This window comes from Pongo abelii, chromosome 16 (genome assembly GCF_028885655.2).
Source record: "Pongo abelii isolate AG06213 chromosome 16, NHGRI_mPonAbe1-v2.0_pri, whole genome shotgun sequence".
Lineage (NCBI taxonomy): Eukaryota > Metazoa > Chordata > Mammalia > Primates > Hominidae > Pongo > Pongo abelii.
In genome coordinates, this window is record NC_072001.2 from 81,484,308 (window position 1) to 81,500,322 (window position 16,015).

At 48.1% G+C, this 16,015-nt stretch overlaps 1 protein-coding gene and 1 long non-coding RNA gene across 6 annotated transcripts in view; one reads left to right on the forward strand and one right to left on the reverse strand.

Moving 5' to 3' along the window:
- Positions 1-16,015, reverse strand: part of CIB2 (calcium and integrin binding family member 2) — a 44,741-nt gene that overhangs the window by 728 nt on the left and 27,998 nt on the right. For 3 of the 5 annotated variants that reach the window (XM_024232895.3, XM_024232894.3, XM_024232896.3), the window contains 3 exons: positions 5,782-5,893; positions 3,854-4,001; positions 362-557 (listed from right to left, as the gene is read on the reverse strand). In XM_024232895.3, coding sequence (XP_024088663.1) covers positions 362-557; positions 3,854-4,001; positions 5,782-5,850 — 413 coding nt within the window. In that variant the 5' untranslated portion in view covers positions 5,851-5,893. Of the gene's footprint in view, positions 1-361; positions 558-3,853; positions 4,129-5,781; positions 5,894-15,254; positions 15,425-16,015 lie in introns of those variants that run through there. The other 2 variants (XM_054531677.2, XM_024232893.3) reach the window with 2 other exon arrangements.
- On the forward strand, positions 5,069-10,799 carry LOC129050164 (uncharacterized). The gene is made up of 3 exons (XR_008513695.1): positions 5,069-6,007; positions 7,666-7,796; positions 10,585-10,799. It is a non-coding gene; the product is annotated as an uncharacterized LOC129050164 (long non-coding RNA).

Consider the following 16,015-nt stretch of genomic DNA (forward strand, 5'->3'; position numbering starts at 1 on the left):
GGTCGGGCAGGTAAAGGCTCCTCAGGGAAAAGCACAGCAGGGCCCAGCCCCATGCTGGACAGTGCCTCATTAGGGAATCCTGCAGAGTGGATGCAAGTAATCAATACTGGGGGAAGGTGGAGGAACAGCGGTGCCCAGGGAGTTCTGCCCCCACTTATCACTGAAGGGGCCCCCAGGTCTTCAACCTTCCCCCTGCAGGGGACAAGGGCCAGTCACACATCTAGGGCAAGGGTGCCTTGAACGTGACCTCCTGCTTCCTGGCCGCACACCACTGCTCACAAATAGCGTGTGATAGAGGCCTCAGCCCCAACATCCCGGCCTGCCCTGCCCTGCCCAAGCCCGGCCCCTGTAGTGGCAGCACCTGAGGAAGTCAGGGGCCTTGGCAATCATGTCCTCGAAGTCAGCAAAGCCCAGCTTGCCATCACCGTCCAAGTCAGCCTCCTCAATGACCTTGTCGCACACAAGCACCACCTCCTCCTCATCCAGCTCTGACTTAGTGAGCCGGGCCAGTGTCAGCTCCAGGTCCTCCTTGCAGATGAAGTTGTCAGTGTTGAAGTCTGTAGGGCAGGGGTTGGACACATTCAAGTCCGGGCTGCGTGCACCCAGGGACCCCTACACTATAGCTCTTCCTCCTAGCTGGTCCCACTACATCCACCAGCTTCTGATGTCCCCAGAGCATCTCCATGCACACTCTTGGGATACTGGATCCCTGCCCCCAAGAGGGCTCACCCACCAGGCATCGCTTAAACACCCACATCCACCAGCCACAACAACCCCACAATGACTAAACCACATCCTGAAGCAGGTCAAAAGTCCAAATCTGAGGTTTCCTGAGAACTTCAGGCTTAGGCCAGATAGCCCTTCCTGGCCTTAGCCCACAGTGGACCCTGTGTTCCCTTTAGACTTCTAGAGCTAAGGAAACTAAGGCCCAAAAAGGCCATGTGATTGAATGAAGGTGGGAGAGCCACTCGGAGATGGAGCGGGGATTCTGACTGGGGCCTATGTGACTCTAAGACCTGAGTTTTCTAAACTGCACCCCGTTGCCTCAGTGGTGTGTGGCCAGGAGACACGGTGGGTCAGGAGATTCAAAATCAAAAGGCCCTTAGAGAGGGGCCTGTGCCTGGCCTTTGTGCACACAGAGCAGGGAACATGGTTTGATTCTACCCAGCAAAAGGCACTACCACTGCCCCAAAGCACAGCAAAATGGTTCAGAGGACTGAGCCATGCGTGGCCGCATCAAAGTGAATTCTCTCTTCTTACATTTTGAGCCCAACTACCAGCTCTGCGCATGTGCTGTTTCTTCTGCCTGGGGTCCCTTCCCAGCAAACTCCTGGTCATCCTTCACATTTTGGCTCACACATCACCTCCCAGTGGCGGGGCTTTCTAGCGATAAGGGTCCTCTGCCCCGCAAATGAGCTTCTCTTGCCCATTGGCAAACTCTGACATTAATGGTAGTGACGAAGACCCATCATATGAGCATTACATGCTCTTTCTCATTTAATTTTCAAAACAAGACTATGAGGCAGACACAATTGAATCTCCACTATACACATGAAGAAACAGAGAGGTGGCCAGGCGCGGTGGTTCACGCCTGTAATCCCAGCACTTTGCGAGGCTGAGGCGGGCGGATCACGAGGCCAGGAGATCGAGACCATCTTGGCTAACACGGTGAAACCCCGTCTCTACTAAAAATACAAAAAAAAAAAAAAAAATTAGCCAGGCGTGGTGGTGGACGCCTGTAGTCCCAGCTACTCAGGAGGCTGAGGCAGGAGAATGGCGTGAACCCGGGAGGTGGAGCTTGCAGTGAGCCGAGATCGCACCACTGCAGTCCAGCCTGGGCGACAGAGCGAGACTCTATCTCAAAAATAAAAAAAGAAACAGGGAGGTGAAAAGGAGAGGTACCTGCCTGAGGTCACATCCCAGTCATTGTTGGACCCTAGAGCCCAAGCTCTTGGGGTGACTCTGCCCTGTCTATCTCTGCAGAGGCCTGGGCACAACTCTAGGGTATGTGTCGGGGGGATTCATCTCTGCCCTTGGTATGGGACATAGCAAATCTCTGGAAAGATTTGCTGGCTGGCTGGATTCCTGTGGCCATTTAACATGAATAAACTGAGGCTCAGAAGTGAGATGATCCTTGTTGCAAATGAGGCCCCAGGCCTCCCCAGCGCCAGACTAGGAGGGCCCTGGCTGCCTCTCCCAACTCCACCCCCAGCCTAGGGCAGCAAGGAAGCCACAGTTCTTCCATGTGTTCCTGTGCCCACCCGGTCCATGCGATCTGCACTCGCCTGTCTTGGGCAGACAGCAGCCCGTCCCAGGAGCAATGCTATGGGGTCCAAGACTGGGCGGATGTTGGGTGGAATCTGAGAAGCTTTTTACATGAGCCATGTGGGCATAGTTTGTGGAGGGTGGACGGGCAGGTATTTTCTTTCTGATATGCAAGCAAAATGTGGGTGCACAGACAGAAATCAAAGTCCTCTGAAATGAACATGATAACTAGAAAGTGAAATGTCAGTCTGGGCGTGGTGGCTCATGCCTGTAATTACAGCACTTTGGGAGGCCGAGGCAAGCAGATCACCTGAGGTCGGGAGTTCGAGACCAGCTTGACCAACACGGTGAAACCCTGTCTCTACTAAAAATACAAAAATTAGCCGGGCGTAGTGGCGGGCACCTGTAATCTCAGCTACTCAGGAGGCTGAGACAGGAGAATCGTTTGAACTTGGGAGGCTGAGGCAAGAGAATCACTTGAACCCAAGAGGCGGAGGTTGCAGTGAGCCGAGATCACACCATTGCACTCCAGCCTGGGCGACAGAGTGAGACTCTGTCTCAAAAAAAAAAAAAGAAAAGAAAAGAAAAGAAAAAAGAAAGTGAAATGTCAGCCCCTGATAGGCCCTCCTGTCTTGGGATCCAGTGTCTGATCAAAGGTGCTGAGGACAGGAGCTTTGACCTTGACTCTTCAGGTCCAGGTTGGGTCCCAGCCCCTTCCTGGGCCTTAGCCATCTCAACTGAGGTCTATCTGAGGATTTGACACCAGTCCCCATGGGTCTGTCAGGCCAGCACAAGGGGTGAGCTTGTGGGTATGAAGTTTTCTCCCTGTGGCTGCGGGAGAAGCATGAGTCCTTGGCTCATGAGTGCCTGCCGCCCTCTGGTGGCTGGTGAGACAGCAAGCCCGAGGGCAGAGCTGGGCGGGGTGAACCCAGGCAGCCCTACCTCAGGCAGTGTTGGGGGGCTCCGGAGGCCCCCCTGCAGGCCTGGCCTTACCATCATGGCCTAGGCAGCCTCTCTGGCTCCTCCATTTTACACCTCAAAGTTGCTGAGTGACCCTTCTAGAAAATAGAGCTGCCCTTCCTCACTGGAAACCTTGCAGTGGCCCTGGTGTCTGGATCACTAGGTCCAAACTCCGTGGCTGGCTCTCACAGCCTGGCCGCAAATTCTCTCCAGACTCATACCGCCCCGTCCCACCACCTTCCAAGTTCCTCCCATCTCCTTATCAAGCTCTGCGCTTCCCTGTGTCTGCATGGGCTGCGTCCTCTGTCAGGTCTGCCAGCACCCCCTTCTCCAGTCCAAGCCTCTGCTAGTCCCTGCTTAAAGGTCATGCCTGGGACCCCTCTCACACTAACCACCCGACCTGGGGTGGGCGAGTCCCTCCCTCCTCCGTTCTCAGGACCCCCACAGATGTCTCTCAGGGACTGATCGTCTCCCTTGGCCAGCCCACTGGACAGGCACTCTTCAGAGGACAGATCAGCTTCACTGTTCTTGGTGTCCCCAGGGCAGGAGCCAGCAGTAACCAGACAGCCTGAGGGCCCCGCATGTTCCCCCCCTCACATTCACGGCCCCCTCCTCTAGCCCTGGTTACCATAGATCTTGAAGGCATAGTTTGCCTTGAGCTCTCGGGGAGCCGACTCGCAGAGCACGGAAAACATGTCCACAAAGTCGTTGAAGGTGAGGTTCCCCTCACCATCCTCAGAAAACGCCGCCACGATCCTTTCTTTGAAGGGATTCTCCTGAAGAAAACACACACAGCAATCACTGTGGGTGCAGGATAAGCAGGAGGGCCCCGGAGCCAGACTGTGGACAGCCTGTGTGACCCTGGATGAGTGACCGAATCCCTCTGAGCCTCGGTTTCCCCATCTGTAAAAAGGGAATAATAATAACACCTTCTTAATTGGGTTGTGAAGGGATTAAATGAGCTAAAGTATGTAAGGTGTTGGTACCAGGCCCAGCACGTGTAAGAGCTCAGGAAGCATTCTATTGGGTCATGTCACATCATTAAGATGGGCACAGCCAGGGACAGTGGCGCACGCCTGTAGTCCCGCTATTTGGGAGGCTGAGGTAGAGGAATCACTTGAGCCCCAGAGTTTGAGGCTTCAGTGAGCCATGATCATCCCACTGCACTCCAGCCTCGGCGACAGAGCAAGACCATGTCTCAAAAAAAAAAAAAAAAAAAAAAAAATTGCTGAGCACAGCCAGTGTGTTCTCACTGGAGGCACTGCCTCATCTGAAGCAGAAGCACAGATTCGTCCTGTTACCCAGAAGAGCACATAGAGGCTCTGCCTGGATGTGTAGGGCTCTGTCCCCAGCAGAAGAAGATGACGACCCAGGGCACTGGTGGCCCTCAGCTCAGGCCATGTCAGGCCAGGATCGTGGGAGGTGGATGTGGGGTCAGATAACTGGACCAGTCAAGCAGCAAGAGTCATAGAGCCAGTTCAGGCCCAGGCCTGCCATCACTCTGCTCCTGTGAATTCTCCCCTAGACCACCTTGGATGCTGCCTCTCCCAGGGAGCTGTACACGGACGCCTTCCTAGATCCCCAAATCACTCATCCTACAGCCCTTCCATCCCAACTGAGCTAGTGCTTGGCTAGCCCCATTCCGTGCCCAGCCCAGGCAAGTGCAGGAGGCTCAGAGACAAACCATTTGGGTCCTACCCATGAGTGTCTCACCCGCTCCAGCAACCCTCTGAGCCTGCTCTTGAGCCCCTTGCTGGGCCAGATGGGGTGCTGGTCCAGGGCTGAGCCTGGAGCCCATTGTCTCTCAGGACTGAGGTCACAACCAGAGTGCAGGCCCCAAGTGGATGCCATATAGCACTCTGACTCCACCTTCAAGCCACACATCCCAGGCCTGGCTAGAGGCTACTGACGAAGTCCCACTGCACTGGGGAGTTGTGCCCCAAATGCCTTCTTAATGCTGAATGCACTTTACATATCATGGATAAGGAACTCATGAAATGAAACATTCAAATATATATGGTCTGAGGACCAGCAGCATCAGTCTCACCTGGGAGCTTGCTCGAAAAGCAGAATCCTGACTCTACTCCACATGTACTGAGCCTGAATTGGCATTTGGACAAGATCCCCGGGGGGTTTAAAATTAAATTTTAACAGGTATGTTAAAGTCTGAGAAATGATGCTATGGATGACCACCATGCTGACCTCAGTGAGAAGCCACGGCCAGACAAGGCGGAGACAGAAAAATTATCTAACAAAGCAGATACAGGTCTGCCGAGTACAGCAGGCTTGGGGCCACTTAACAAAGAGACAAGCAGATGAGCACGAGCCCATGGCCTGCAGTGGGGTGGCCACTGATGTACAGCACCCTTACAGAGCTCACATAGCTTATTTATTCAGAGTGCAGATGAGGAAACTGAGGCACAGAGAGTTTCTGTGATCTGCTCAGAGCCACGCAGACACAAAGGGTGGAGCTGGGTTCAGCCCAGACCTGGGGGCCTCTGCTGCTGGTCCAGAGGCACAGATCCCCTGCTCGCCAGCAAGGGGTCCTGCACGTACCCGGAGCTCTGGCATCTGGATGATGAGGCTCATGGGCACGTGGACGATGGGGCTCTTCCTGTAGTCCATTGGGACGAGGTTGGGGGCCAGCTCGTAGAATCGTGAATGCAGCCTTGGAGGAAAGCAGAGAAAAAGCGCTGGAGGGGGTGCCATCCCTAAGCCCCAGCAGCCTGGTGCTGTCCTGCCTAGGCCTCTGCCTCTGCAGACCATCCTCAGCCAGGATCAGGTGAGGGGCCAATGGGAGGCTCTCTGCTCTGCCCACAGGGTGTGAAGTTGGGAGGGAGGTGAGTTCTGCCCAGACCTCTGTGCTGATAACCAGGTTGTGTCCAGGCCTCCCTATTTCCACCACACCCACCCCATCAGCACCACCACCATCACTCCTTGGGCCTGCGTCCAAATCTTTTAATTTTTTCTCCTTTGGGCTCTCATAAGGGTTTTCTATGCTCAGGATACTGTGCTAAGCACTTAACACATCACCTAATTTAATCCTCCTCCATATCACTGTGCAGACAGATGCATCCTGACCCCAGTTTACTGCTCAGCAAACAGGGCTGAAGAGGTTAAGAGTGATTTGTCTAAGGCCACATAACTAGGGAGCATCAAGTGCCATGGGTTGAGCCCAAGATGGGAAATCCAAGCAGAAACTCTTAGCCACTCTTCCTCCTGACACTCCTGAGGGTCCATCAAAGCCTGGGCCCACTTCGTGGCCCCACCACCCCAACTTAAGCCCTGAGGGTTGGGTCTCTCTGGGAGAGCTCTCAGCCGTCCTCACACCCTCAGGAAGCCCCTATGAATGGGTCACCCATAACCACTCTAACTGGGGACCATCGAGACCCAGCCTGCTACCCTGGTGGGCCTGGCCCTCCCTCCTCACTGATGGGTCAGGTCCCTAGCTCCTGTCCCAGCCTCCAGGAAAGCAAGCCCACCTCAACAAGCTGCATGGACCCTCAAAGGTATAAGGCATCCTGGCACTGTCTCACTTGGAAGCTCCCTTCCTCCATGCCCCCTGCCCATTATTCAGCCTTTCTTTGCCCTATGTCCACTTGTCCAGGTCCCTGTCATCCCAGAGAATAGCTCCTCATCCCAAGACAGGTACAAATTGTATTCGATGAAATTGTGAGCGCGTGTTGTGGCCTATGCCTGTAATCCCAGTGTTTTGGGAGGCTGAGGTGGGAGGACCACTTGAGGCCCAGAGTTTGAGACCAGCCTAGGCAACACAGCAAGACCCTGTCTCTACAAAAATGAAAAAAAAATTAGCTGGATATTGTGGCTCAGTCCTAGCCACTTGGGAGGCTGAGGCTGGAGGATCACTTGAGCTTGAGCCCAGGAGTTGGAGGCTGCAGTGAGCTATGATTGCCCCACTGCATTCCAGCCTGGGCAACAGAGCAAGACCCTGTCTCTAAAAACAAAAATTGTGTCCATTAAGTGATGCCATGGGTGGGACAAGTGTAAGGGGCATTGACTGGGGGCTGAGGTAGGTAACCTGCCTAAAGTGATGTCCTAGGCTGCTGGCGAATGGATTAGGTATGATCCTATATCTCCCAGGCTTGGGCCGGCCCTGCCACCCCCAAGGCCAGATCAGCCCAGGTCTCCTTTTAAGTGGCTTGACCCTGTGACACACCCCAGGCCCACCTTTATCAAGCCATTCAGCACAGCCACCCAACCTTCCCTTGGGTTCTACCAATTCTTGTGGTCCTGCTGCCTACTGTCCTTAGCAAGGCACCTGACTACTTACCCAGCTCAAACAGATAATACCACCAGCTATCGTTTAGCAAATGCTTACTCTGTGCCAGGCCCTGAACTAATAATCTTCTCTGTGGTTTGCTTTAGTCATTTTAATCCCCAAATCACCCTGAGAGGTAGATATTAGTCTCCCATTTTCAGGTGGGGAAAACTGAGGCTCAAGAATCAAGTGTCTGCCCCATCCTACACAGCCAATGAGCAGCGGGAACAGGACTTGAACCCAGGACCTCTGGACTCCAACCACTTGGCTCCTCCCTGCAAGTCAAGCCCTGGTAAGCACATCATCCGCTGGTTCAGAGCCTGTCCAGGGCAAATGAACAGTAAAATGCCAAATGACCACTTTGCCAGTCACACATCCCTATAAAAGGGTCTGAAATTACAAGGATGTGCCATGACTTGGAGACAGAGCAGGAGGGGAAAACCCCTAAACTTGTACTTTGGGTGGGAGGAGGCTCAGCAAATGCCAGGGCGGTGGGATCAAGCTGAGACTCTCCACAAGAGGGCACTCAAGGACTTTCTTTGCTCCTATTTCTTGCATAGAGGAAAACTACTTTTTTTTTTACACTGTCCCCAAATAAGGAACAACCACTTGTTTCAAAATTCATGCATCTTCTTTCTTTCTTTCTTTCTTTTTTCTTTTTTTTTTTTTTTTTGAGATGGAGTCTTGCTCTGTCGCCCAGGCTAGAGTACAGTGGCGCGATCTCGGCTCACTGCAAGCTCCGCCTCCCGGGTTCAGGCCATTCTCCTGCCTCAGCCTCCCGAGTAGCTGGGACTACAGGCGCCCGCCACAAAGCCCGGCACATTTTTTGTACTTTTAGTAGACATGGGGTTTCACCGTGTTAGCCAGGATGGTCTCAATCTCCTGACCTCATGATCCGCCCACCTGGGCCTCCCAAAGTGCTGGGATTACAAGGCATCTTCTTTCATAATTCATGCATCTGGTACTTTGACATATCCATTGTGCTTCCAACTGCTACATTTCCCACTCGACCTTGACCCCACCCCATGTGTCGCGGTGTGATGTTGGAGTGTTTCTGGGGGTTGGCCTACACCTCTGAAGTTTTGTGGGCTGGCTGCAGCAGGAGCATGAAGTCAGGCTGAGGTTGGAGCCCTGCCTATACCTCTCATTAGCAGTGTGGGTAACTGGGTTAATCCATTGAAGGATAAGTTTCTCTATCAGTAAAGCAGGGGCTATTCTACTGTTCTCACCCCTGGATGTTCATAAAACCACTGGCCTTCAACTGGCAGCTTTTAGCATGCTGCCTGCCACGTCAGAGGCTCCCTGGAAGGGGTGGACTAGGGAGAGAGGCTATGGGTGCTTGGCAGGGTTGAGGAGGTATCCTCCGGGGTGGGAAGGCCAGCTTCTATCCTGGGACACAGATCTGTTCTAAAACAGTAACTAAAATCACATTGGAATTTTTCTTTAAAGAAAAATCCAAGGAGAATTTGAAAACCCAAATCACTGTGAAAGAAACTCTAAGCATTGTCAAAGAACCACACCTCTGTCACTTCTCTCCCAATAAAGGGCACTGAGTTCAAAAAGAGTTATATATTAGTCCTACCATAAAATCCAGGACCAGAAACCATACTTAGGCTACTTGAACTGCCCCCGAGTATGAGGCAAGAAATGTGAAAACCCTCACTTTATTTTACAAAGTTAACAAGAACCCTGATACAAGAACCTAATATGTAGCATCCAGAATGGACCAATGGCACTTGCATATATAGATGAAAAAGTCTTATAAAATAACATACTGGGGGCCAGGCACAGTGGCTCATCACTGTAATCTAAATGTGCTTTGGGAGGCCAAAGTGAGAGAACTGCATGAGGCCAGGAGCTTGAGACCAGCCTGAGCAATGTAGTGAGACCATGTCTCTACAAAAAAAAAAAAAAATTAAAAATTAGGTGGATGTGGTGATATGCATCAGTAGTCCTAGCCACTCGGGAGGCTAAAGTAGGAGGATCTCTAGCCTGGGTAACAGAGTGAGACCCTGTCTCTAAAAAAAAAAAGATAAGTAAAGAAAGAAAAAAATAACATACTGGTAAATCAAATCCAAGACTTTACAATAATAATATGTTAGGACCAAGTAGGATTTATTCCAGAATGCAAAGATAGTTCAATATTTGGAAATCTGTGGCTACAAATCATATTAAGCAAAAAACATTTTGACCAATTTGATAGATGCATTTATGACTGTATATGTGAATACAGAAAAATATCTGAGACGTTATATACTACATGTTTACACTGATAGTCCCTGGGAGGTGGGAGTAGAGAAATGTGAAAAGAAGGAGGCTTTTACTTGTTATTTCACCTACTTCTCAATTATTTGAAATTTTAGAAGCATTTATTTATTTATTTATTTATTTATTTTTTTTTTTGAGACAGAGTCTCGCTCTTTCGCACAGGCTGGAGTGCAGTGGCGCAATCTTGGCTCACTGCAACCTCTGCTTCCCGGGTTCAAGTGATTTTCTCGTGCCTCGGCTTCCCAAGTAGCTGGAATTACAGGGGCATGCGACCACACTCAGCTGATTTTTTTATATTTTTAGTAGAGATGGGGTTTCATCATGCTGGCCAGGCTGGTCTTGAACTCCTGACCTCAAGTGATCCACCACATCATCCTCTCAAAGTGCTGAGATTACAAGCATGAGCCACCACATCTGGTCAAAAATATTTTAAAGTATATGTTATTTTGTCAATAAAAAACTTTAAAATTCTTAGTAAAACAGAAACAAAAGGAGTTTCTGCTTAGGAGCAGAAACAAAAGGGTATCTCTTTTTTTTTTTTTTTTTTTTTTTTTGAGTCTTACACTGTCGCCCAGGCTGGAGTGCAATGGCTCAATCTCGGCTCACTGCAGCTGCAGCCGCAGCCTCCTGGGTTCAAGCAATTCTCCTGCCTCAACCTCCTGAGTAGCTGGGACTACAGGCACCCACCACCACACCCAGCTAATTTTTGTATATACTGGGGATATACCCATCAATGTGGGATGCCTATAATCACCATTATTATATAACATTTCTCCCCAGGAGCACTAATCAATGTAATATTTGCCGTCCAGGTCCATGAATTCTGCATCCATGAGTCAACTGAAGACGGAAAATATTTGGGAAAAAAAAATTGCATCTACACTAAACATGTATAGATTTTTTTCTTGTCATTATTCCTTAAATAATACAGTATAGCAACTCTTTACACAGCATTTACGTTGTATGAGGTATTATAAGTAATGTAGTAATGATTTAAAGTATACAGGAGGTGCCTATTTAAAGTATATAGGAGGGGCTGGGCACGGTGGCTTATGCCTGCAATCTCAGCACTTTGGGAGGCTGAGGCGAGCCAATCACTTGAGCCTAGGAGTTTTGAGACCAGCCTGGGCAAAACAATGTCACCCTTGTCTCTACAAAAAATATATATATAAATTAGTCAGGCATGGTGGCATGTGCCTACAGTCTCAACTACTTGGGAGGCAGAGGTGGGAGGACCACTTGAGTCTTAGGAGTTTTGAGGCTGCAGTGAGCCATGATCGCACCACTGCACTCCAGACTGGGCGACAGAGATCCTGCCTAAAAAAAAAAAAAAATTTATACAGAAGGATGTGCAAAGTGGATAAGGTTATATGCAAATACTATACCATTTTATATCAGGGACTTAAGCATTTGCAGTTTTTGGTATCCTTGGGAGGTCCTAGAACCTATCCCCCACAGATACTGAGGGAGGAATGTAATTAGTTAAGACAGTAAAATAGTACATTTAAATACTGGAGAGGAGGCAAGTTATCATTTACCGGAAAACCAAAAATAATTAGCTTAAAGACTATTTGAAATAGAAAGAGTTCAGAAGCCTTTCTACACAATAGTTTTTCTATTATATATTAACATTAGCCTTTTCAAAAGTAGGATTTGGCTGAGTGCAGTGGCTCATGCCTGTAATCCCAGTGCTTTGGGAGGCCAAGGGGAAAGGATTGCTTGAGGCCATGAGTTTGATTCCAGCCTGGGCAACACAGTGAGACTGTTTCTATAATTTTTTTTAATTAAAAAAATTGAATTCACAATTTAAAAGAACCAAAAAAACAAACACAACTTAGTATAAAATTGGTACAAAATGCACTAATTTTGAAGTATTAAAAAAAACCATGAAAGTTTAACAAAAGATATAAAAATATTTTAGGTAGTTAGATAACTATTGTGCATTCCTGATCAGAAAGACTTAATGCTGTAATGATGAGGATGCTCTGTTCATTTTTCTATAAAATGAATATGACCCTAATCAAAATCTGCAAATGATCTATTTGGGATCTAGCCAGCCCGATTCAAAAGTTTGTTTGGTTAAGTGTTTCTTCAAGTTACTGGCAAAAAAAAAAGTTTGTTTAGAAGAATAAATGTAGGAGTGTTGCAGGGGAACCCTGAAAAAAAAGAGAAACTGGGGAAACATTTGTCCTTATCAGGTATTAAAACAGTTTAAAGCTATAATAAGGACAATGTATGAAACAGACATTGGCATTTACAAGGCAGACTAGTAGAACTGGTAGATCCCAATGTAAATGAGAATGAGCCCATGACACAGCATTTGAAATCAGTGGGGAAAAGATTAATTCCTCTGAAAGTCACAAACCAGCAATCCACATTCATGCCTAGTTTCTGTATAGCATTTTAAAATAATTAAATTACGTCAAAATAATAAATTTAGCATTTTGTTGCCAACATATACAGATTGAAAGATCTTACACTATAAACCTGGGTTTCTTAATCAAGATGGTCTGAATTCCCCCAAGGCAACAACTAGCTGGGGCTAAGGAGCAGCTATTTCTGCAGGTGTCCGTTCTAAAGAGTTCCCACCCGACTAGACAGCTTCATTTATTTACAGTGCATGCTGGCCCCCCTGACAGGCAGCTGAGCTTCAGACTCTTGGGTTATTCAATGAAAGATCTGGGGTCAGAAGACAAAAAGCATATAACAGCAGTGGGGGGAAAAAGCAAAAGTCTTAAAAATATCCATATCTTTGATCAGGACATGTGCAGTTATGTGAATGGCACCCCAAGAATATTCACTGAAGTGCAAATTAAAATTGTGAAAAGTTGGAAATCTAAATGTTCAACTACGTGAATTAAGAAATATCCATTAAATGCAGCCATTTAAAATATTATATCAGAATAGCTAATGATATTGAAAGTTGTTTGCAAGATGTTAAATGAAAAAAGCAGAATGTACAGTATAACCCCATTATTTTTTAAAAAGCTTGTATACATTTATATACCTACAGAAAGAAAAACTAAAAGGAAAGCTGGTCACTAAAACATTAGTGACTATCTTGGGCAGTAGGGGGACAGTAAGATCTTTTTTCTTATCTTTTTTTAAGTTTAAAAATTGTGATAAATGGCTGGGCACAGTGGCTCACGTCTGTAATCCCAGCACTTTGGGAGGCTAGGTGGGCGGATCACAAGGTCAGGAGTTTGAGACCAGCCTGACCAACACGGTGAAACCCATCTCTATTAAAATACAAAAAACAGCCCGGCCTGGTGGCGCATGCCTATAATCCCAGCTACTCAGGAGACTGAGGTAGGAGAATCGCTTGAACCCAGGAAGCAGAGGTTGCAGTGAGCCGAGATCGCGCCATTGCACTCCAGCCTGGGCGACAGAGCCAGACTCCGTCTCAAAAAAAAAAAAAAAAAAAATTGTGATAAAATAACATAAAATTTACCATCTTAATTATTAGTTTTTCTAAATTGTAGTAAAATGCACATGCCATAAAGTACACCATCTTAACCATTTTGATGGGTACAGTTCAGTGGCATTAAGTATGTTCACATTATTATGCAACCATCACCACCCCTGATCCACCTCCAGAACTCTCTCCATCTTCCAAAACTGAAACTCTGTACTAATCAAACAATAAGTCCCCATTCCCCCTCCTCCCAGCCCCTGGCAACCACTATTCTACTTTCTGTTTCTAAGAATTTGACTACTCAGCCAGGTGCAGTGGCTCACGCCTGTAATCCTAGCACTTTGGAAAGCAGAGACAGGTAGATCATTTGAGGTCAGGAGTTCGAGATCAGCTTGGCCAACATGGTGAACCCCGTTTCTACTAAAAATACAAAAATTAACCGAGCGTGGTGGTACACACCTGTAATCCCAGCTACTCGGGAGGCTGAGGCAGAAGAATTGCTTGAACCTGGGAGGCAGAGGTTGCAGTGAGCCGAAATCACACCACTGCACTCCAGCCTGGGTGACAGAGCGAGACTCCGTCTTAAAAAAAAAAAAAAAAAAATTTCACTACTCTAGGTACCTCATGTAAGTGGAATCGTATATGTCATTTTGTGACTGCTTATTTCACTGTGCATAATGTCCTTAAGGTCCATCCATGTTGCAGCATGGGTCAGACTCTCCTTCCTTTTGAAGGTTGAATAGTGTTTTATTGTCTGTCTATACTGTGTTTTGTTCATCTATTCATTTGCTGATGGATTGCTTCCACCTTTTGTGAATAATGCTGCTATGATTATGGGTGTACAAATATCTCAAGACTCTGCTTTCAATTCTTTTGGGTATATACCCAGAAGCAGAATTGCTGGATCATGTGGTGATTTTATTTTTAAGTTTTTGAGGATCCACCATACTGTTTTCTTTAGCTTTCTTATCTACTTTTACAATTTGCCTAAGGAAAAGCAATTTTAAGCATATATATACGTATATATATACACACATATATACGTATATATATACTTTTTTTTTTTTTTTTGAGATGGAGTCTCGCTTTGTAGCCCAGGCTGGAGTGCAGTGGCATGATCTCAGCTCACTGCAACCTCCGCCAGCTGGGTCCCAGTTCAAGCAATTCTCCTGCTTCAGCCTCCTGAGTAGCTGGGACTACAGGAGCACACTATCATGCCCAGCTAATTTTTGTATTTTTAGTAGAGTTGGGGTTTCACCATGTTGGCCAGGCTGGTCTTGAACTCCTGACCTCATGATCCACCCGCCTCAGCCTCCCAAAGTGCTGAGATTAAAGGAGTGAGCCACTGCGCCTGGCCAATTTTAAGCATACTACAAAACAATACCATCTGACTTTTTTTTTTTTTTTTTTTTTTTTTTGAGACAGGGTCTCGATCTCTTGCCCAGGCTGGAGTGCAGTGGTGCAATCTCAGCTCACTGCGGTCTCAACCTCCTGGGCTCAAGCACTTCTCCCACCTCAGCCTCCCAAGTAGCTGGGACTACAGGCACACACCACCACACCTGGCTAATTTTTGTATTTTTTTTTTAGAAACAGGGGTCTCACCATGTTGGCCAGGCTGTTCATGAACCCCTGAGTTCATATAATCCACCTGCCTTGGCCTCTCAAAGTGCTAGGATTACAGGTGTAAGCCACTGTACCCAACCACAATCTGACTGTTTGATAAACACATATAAAAGAAAAACACTGGCATAATATATACCAAAAGGTTAACAGCCATTATTTCTGGGTCATAGGCTTACAGGTAATTTTTTTTGTCTTCTCTTGACTGGCTTCATTTTCTAATTTTTCTACAATCATTATGTATATGTGTAGTAAGTAATTAAAATAGGTTACACAAAGTTTTTAAAAGGTTGAGAAAATAAACAACAAAACAACAAGTAGGCAAATACCTTGGGGTGCTGGCTGGGTGGGCCTCTCGTGTACCAAGGGGACAAAGACTACTGTCCCACTGATTAAAGAGCACAGCCCAATTAGCGGACAAGGGAAGTCGAAGTGCTAAGCTCTTACCTATAAAAAGCAAGGTGACTGAATAGGGTGGGCTGCCCACTCAGGCTCAATGTGGGAATGGAGGAGCTGTGTCCCGGGGAGCAATCGATCTACCTGGGTGGGGGCAGGGCAGAGGGAAGGAGAATTGGAGGTGGGCTATCTGTGACTCGGTATCACTGCCCCAAAGCTGCCACAGAGCTGGGCCCCAACCTGCAAAGAAAAACCTCCTGCTCAAGTTTCCTCCTCGCCATCTGGTCAGTACTCAGGGAGCAGCTTACCAAGAAAACCATCCCGGTGGGGGTGGGGAGTAGCAGCCCTGAAAGGCCCTTGGGAGCAGGGAAGATGAGCATGGCCTGGGGCTGGATAGCCTGGCTCTGCAGCTGACCTTGCCCTCTCTGGGCTCCAGGCCTCAGTTGTGTCACCCGGACCTGAGATGTGAACAGTGGAGAGGGCTCTCCTGGAGGGGCAGTCAGTCATGCTGGCCTCTCCACAGAGAAGGCTGGAGAAAAGCAAAGGGGGTGAAACTGGAATTGAGCCATCATGGCCACGCCTGTTCCCTCTAGGGACAGGCAATCCCGAATCCTGTCTTGTCTTAACTACCCTTCCCTGAGGGTGGACAGGTGGGCAGCAAACTCCAGGTAGCTCTTTTCATGTTTAATAACACCATCACCCAGCCCTCCTGGACACAGGGGCCTGTGAGAAAACAGCCCCTGCAAGCAATGTCATCCCCATGCTGCAGACGGGGCCTCAGGCTTGGGTTTTGCTCTGGTGTTGAAATACAG